At 36.4% G+C, this 6,346-nt stretch overlaps 1 protein-coding gene across 1 annotated transcript; it reads right to left on the reverse strand.

Annotated features, from left to right (window-relative positions):
* Positions 1-417: 417 nt before the first annotated feature.
* On the reverse strand, positions 418-1,374 carry LOC118836833 (olfactory receptor 8B3-like). The gene has a single exon (XM_036743985.1). It carries the CDS (start codon positions 1,369-1,371, stop codon positions 418-420), a length of 954 nt encoding a protein of 317 aa, XP_036599880.1. The 5' UTR covers positions 1,372-1,374.
* Between the last annotated feature and the right edge of the window lie 4,972 nt (positions 1,375-6,346).

Below are 6,346 nucleotides of genomic sequence, written 5' to 3' on the forward strand. Positions count from 1 at the left end.
CCTAAATTAAAATTTGCATAAGCTTTGTCCTTTTGTTCCTTCAAGGAGTCCCCCCCACTCCGTGTGGGTGGGGCTCCCTTGCTAACAAATTCAATAAACCCTAATTGCTTCCAACATTTTTGGTTTTAGTTTTGGTTCTGATTTTTTTCTGGCATTGACATTTTGCCCACAGAGAAAAGGAAATAATTCCTTCTTATAGAATGCTAGGCAGTAGAGAATAGGGAGAAAAGAATTTGGGTAAAGATCACTTCCTGAGAAAACTTCAATTAACGAGAGGGGGGGAGGAAGAAAGCAAGGAAGGAAGGAAGGAACAAAGGAAGGAACAAAGGAAGGAGGAAGGAAGGGAGGAAGGAAGCAAAGAAGGAAAGAAGGAAGGAAGGAAAGAAGAAAACTACGGGCTCTTGAATTCAAGTTTCATCAAGAAAACCCTGCTCCTATTCTAGAAAACATTCTTCTCAAGGTTTTCCTCAAAGCAGCCTGAACATCTTTATTCCTCAGACTATAAATGAGGGGGTTTAGCATAGGTCCCACATTTGTGTAAAAGACTGAAGCTGCTTTACCCTGCTCCACAGATCCTGAAGAAGATGGCTTGAGATACATGAATGAAGCTGACCCAAAGAAAAGAGCAACAACAATTACGTGAGAGCTGCAGGTGCTGAAGGCTTTGGACTTGCCTTCAGTGGAGCTGATGTTCAGGATACTAGACAGGATGAGAGCATAAGAGGTGAGGATGGTGACACTAGGCACTGTGATATTAACACCCCCAACAATGAAAACCACCAGTTCGTTGACATAGGTGCTGGTGCAGGAGAGCTGGAAGAGGGGAAGTACATCACACATGTAGTGGTTTATGATGTTGGCATCGCAGAAGGACAGTCTCAACATGCATCCAGTGTGGGCCATTGCACCAGCAAACCCCATTACATATGCCCCACCCAATAGCAATGAACACACCTGATTGGACATAATAACATTATATAGCAGTGGATTACAGATGGCAACATAACGATCGTAAGCCATTATTGTCAATACATAGCATTCAGAAACAACAAAAAAACAGAAGAAATAGACCTGAGCCATACATCCTGAATAAGAAATGATATTTTTCTTTGAGACAAAGTTCATCAACATTTTAGGTGTAAAGACAGAAGAGTAGCAGAGATCTATAAAAGATAAGTTAAAGAGGAAATAGTACATAGGAGTGTGAAGCTGAGAATTAATACCAATTAAAATGATCAATCCCAGGTTCCCAACTATAGTAACTACATAGATCCATAGAAACAAAAGGAATAGGGGCAGTTGGAGCTCTGGTTGATCTGTTAATCCTGCAAGGATGAACTCAGTCACAGAAGAGTCATTTTCCAAATTCATTCTCCTCTTGCGGGATCTATGAGGAAAGGAGAGATGTCATATTGGAAGCAAACCAGTCTCAACACACCCTTATAACATAGTTATGAAAATGGAGCTGTGGAGGAGATGGATAAAGCTGCATACTATAAGTTTTGGGAAAACATCTGCTCCTCACATAAAGTAACTTCTGAGACCAAGGAAACAGAACTGTATTTGGTGTGTAGTGTTCATACATCCCTCCCTATTGGCAACAAGTGGAAGAACAAGAATTTTAAAAGTGGCCTCCACCATCTTAGAGATTTCCTGTAAATGCAGAGAATTCTGATGTCTAACCACAAAGAAATGCATTTCCTGTAGGAACAAACCTGATCTTTGGCAATTTCTATTACCTTAAGACTTGCACACTTCTCTAATTTCCATTCTACCACGGAATATCTCTGATTAGCTCTGTATTCTAAGCAGGCTTTAAAAGCTATAACAGCTCATTTTGTACCCTCATAAATTGAAGCCACACCTAGCCTAAGCAGTATTCTTTAACACACAAATTAATTCATTTTCCTTTCAGCCTGGCTACTCATTTTTGACACTTGGTCTTGAAGAGCTCATAGTAAGCGAGATTATTTTTTGAGATCTCATGGACTGCAGGCTAGGAAACTTCCACAACAATTTGGTGACAGTGATGGGATAACTGGGACTCACCATAAAAGTGGCTGAATTCACCATCAACCAGAACAGCTAGAGAATTCACAAGGTAAGATTTTATCCAACTAGCCTCCTATGTGATTGGTTTACTCTTCTAATTAAAAGGGACAGTAAGAATCATTTCCTCTTTAAATTTGTCTACAAGAAGGCAAACTGAAACCAAGGTTGATTCTTGCTGGTACATGACTCTATCTCTTATCTCTTTTGATAATGCATCAGGAAACTCTTCATCTTATAAATCATTACCCAAAGCTGAGTCTAGCTACTTGGCAACTGTACCAGCTTCCTGAGTCTTTACCCAGAAATAGTAGAGAACAAGCGTTAGGTGAGCAAACTTTATGTCTCAACTGTAAAGATGCTTTTGTCTCTTCTGACTGCTGTCCAGATTGGGACTAAGGCTTTCCCTGAACCTCACGTCCTACAATATTTCTTTTTCCCTCTCAAAAACATAAGTCGTATCTAACCCTCTATGTCATTGTCTGAGTGTATCAGTGTGAATACATGATCAGCAAGTGATGATTAAAAGTTGCAAGGTTAGATCAGAAGACTACTTCACCCTTTTTTTTCTTTTCCTAATCTTAAAGGAAACCCTGTGGAAAGACATTGTTGTGGCTGAAATTCGTCCTTAAGACAATCCACCTCAGTGTGACCTCTGGAGGTAGGGACTTCAATTCAGCCTGGAGACAGGCTAAACTATCAGAATAAATAATATTCCCAAGACTTAATTAGCAATTTTTTTTTACTTAGAATAATTTTAAACTGGCCACAAAAATTCCCTGAAAGATTTTTCTTTAAAGCACCTGATTTTTAATTTGAAAATCTATAATCTATGAATCTATAAGTTGAGGCAATTTTTTCCCTGCTATCTAAATGCTTGCAGTGTTCCCTGAAAAGAGAATATAGAACTTTAGTAAAAGATTTTCTCCTCAAGTCTATACAGAGACAGAGAGAGAGAGAGCAAAGTTGTGTTTCTGTTTGTTTTATGTAAAATATATGCTGTCAGCATTGCCCATTTGTATAGTATGTCCTGGTAAATCCAGATGATCTTTTCCCTGTAGTCTGATCAGTCAAAGAAAAAAAGTGAAAAGAGTGAGAACTTTTCTGCTGAAAGATTCAAACCTTTCATAAGGATATCATCTTCTCCTTACGTTCCTAGTTTTGTCCATGTCAGAAATGCTGGAGAGACGAATGAGAGGAGAGGAAATCCTTTCCCCATTTATAGAGGGAAACTAAACCATAAATTTATGGTATTGGGAACTAAAAAGAGACTAACTTTGAGATTAAAGTATAATCTGTTTAAAGTGGATTTCTAAATTATGGTGGGAATGTGGTTTCAATATTTTATATGCTGAAGTATACTACTGGTTTTAGGGATGCAGCTCCCTCAGTGTTGAGTGGAGACTTTCTGGAATTTGTGTACAAACAAAACAAAAACCCCTCTATATCTTGCTCCTTTTCCTGGAGAGAGAAAGATTTATCGTTTTAATGTAATTTCACTCTAATGATGATATCACTGACAAGAACTTGCTCAGTCCTAAACAGAACTAGAGCCAATCTAAAAGCTGGGTGTCTAGGAAATCCAAATTCAAAGGGGAAAAAGGAAATGTATTTTCATTTTCAAACTTCAGTCTCCTCTGGTGCTTGAGGATAGCCTGGCATAAGTATTACCTTTTTTCCAGCTTGGAAAAAAGAGGCTTTCCTAAGCGTGACTTCACAGATTCCAGTATTCTTGTGGATGTGGAAAAGTAGCTGGAATTACTTATCAAGTTTTAAAATTGAGCAGTGTGAAATCTGAATTTACATTGGGTTAGATACATTAATTGGGAAAATTATTATTCAAAAATGGTTGACCTGTGCTATGAATAGTAAATGCTACTGCCAAAAATGTGTAGCTATAAGAGTTAAAATGATGACTACAATCTACTGATCTTTTAATGCAGCTAATATAGAATGTTATAAGTTGGTAGATGGTTAATTCAGCTAGATTAATGTCATTTGACTAGTGATAAGTTTTACTTCACATTTCACATTTTAAATCCATGATACTGTTTTACAATAGTTTTGTACTTATAGTTTCATGCATTCTGGTTTTGGGAAATGACTGCATATAGGTGCTGTTGACCTGTAGGGTGATATCTGGTGGGAGTCATTTATAAGATTAGAGCAATTCCTCTTGATCTGAATGCTGTGAAATTATAGCTTTGAACTATTATTTATTAGAGACTTTTATATGAAAGGCAGAGTGCTCTTCTGGCTAAAGATTATCTCAAGAATTCAAATGGGTATAATCTGGTTTGTCAAAATTAACTCAGTACTTTCAGAAGACTCACTATTTGTGAGATGTTCTCTAAGAATTTCCCAACCGCTCTGAATTTTCAACCATGGTAAGATCCAAATTTTTGTCATCTCTGTAAGGAAAAAAGAAGAAAAAGCTACAGGAAGGAGTATGTAAATGAGCACCTTAAAAATTGTACACCAAGATAGTGTAATTAGGACATTGGCTTACAGAGGAATTAAGCCCCTTCCCAAACACAAATGTACACTCACAAATGAGAGAATGGCTTACAGTTGTTTATATAGATAGAAATGATTTATATCATAAATTAGCTCAGTACTTATTGTGAAATCTATGGAAACTCACTAGATAAATTGGTACACAATGAGTAAATACCAGCCTTATATCTATGAGTCAACTTTGGATCAAGAGATCTCAGTTTAGATTTCTCTTTTGCCCTGTTTATTGAAAAGCAATATATTAAACTATTCAGGGTAACTGCAAACAGCACCTTTCTGGATTTGAATGCATTGATTTTATGTACAAAATCTCCGAATGTGACTCTTTTCTAAACGAGAAAGAGAAAAAGAAACTAATAAAACTTTTTGAAAAGATCTTATAAACTCTTGATAAGCACTAAGGATAAACTTTTTTTTTACTGTGAACTGACTGATATTGCTGTTCACAAGAAAAAATTGTACCTTGCCCCTAAGCTGTAAACAATGGAATTTGCTATGTGAGGTAGAACCTCTTAAGAATGTAATTTGATTTATTCTGAGTTTTGAATCTAGATATGACTGAATTATTGTTAATCCAGTAAATAGTCCACCATTCAAGAAAAAAATGCCAAGAGCTACTCAAGGAGGACACCATCTCAAAATACCTACAGATGCACATAGATGACGGGGAAGGTTTAAAGGGCAGGTTTATGAAGGTAATGGCAGGATCCTCTTTATTCAGTTTCCAGTGTGCTATGTCCTTTCTCAGCATGAAACATTCCCACCTGTTAGATCATGAGCCTGGCTATGAAACCCTTTGAATAATGTGAACATCTGTTGCAGGACTGACTTTCCAAAAGGCATTCATGACTTTTACATGAAACTGAATGGAACTGAAGGACTTCTGTCCTGTTATACACATAAGATATCAGTTTGTGCCTTCACACTTAGGTCTAATCAAACTATCTTGGTGTTTTAATAACTATATTCTTCTTTCTCCTTTTGTAGCAAATTTCTCTAATATCCACACTACTTATCTAATCTTCCTGATCTATGCCATTTGGAAAGGCTTGTCATCTCCTTGATCACTGATTTAATAGTTGTATATTTATGTATAATATTGTTTTTAACAGTTTTACTTTTTTGTCAAAGTGATCTTTTCCCCCTCCCATAATCTGAAGTTAGGATATCAGATTACAATATATCCTTATATAGAGACGAGAAGAGAATGATAAGAGGTATAAAAATTCAAATATTTAAGAGTTGTAACCCTTAGCTTGAGAAAGACATGATCAAACTATTTCCCTCAAGGACAGGGATACATGTGGTTGGCTTCCAAATTTTCTTGACTCATAAAGAATATATTAAAAGGGTTCCATGATAGCTGCAACTGTATTAGGAACCTTAGAACTTCTGCTTTGTTGTCCCAGTGAAAACAATGACAAAAGAACAAGTAAAGGTAGTGGTCATAAAATTATGCTATCTTTCGTTCTGCAGATAATAGGAAATAAAACTGAAAAGGTAGAACAAGGTCCAGAACCTCCTCCAGAAGAATTATTTGAATATCCTCAGATAGATATAATATAAATAACTAAAAACATGGACTTTGATTCTGGTTTAGTAACTGTGTATAAATTCTCAAGTTTAATGAGAACTTTATATTAAAAATTGCTCTAATAGCTATGAAGGAACTTTTAAATTATGCATTTTTCTGCTCAGGGGACTCTCAGATGATATTAAATGATGGACTCATTTCATGGGTCTAGTCATCAAGAATCCTTCTAAAGATTCTTCCTTTTCC

Source organism: Trichosurus vulpecula, chromosome 2 (assembly GCF_011100635.1).
Source record: "Trichosurus vulpecula isolate mTriVul1 chromosome 2, mTriVul1.pri, whole genome shotgun sequence".
NCBI lineage: Eukaryota > Metazoa > Chordata > Mammalia > Diprotodontia > Phalangeridae > Trichosurus > Trichosurus vulpecula.

Coding starts and splice junctions, on each gene's coding strand:
- LOC118836833 (XM_036743985.1), bottom strand. CDS start 1,371: ATGAATTTGGAAAATGACTCTTCTGTGACTGAGTTCATCCTTGCAGGA.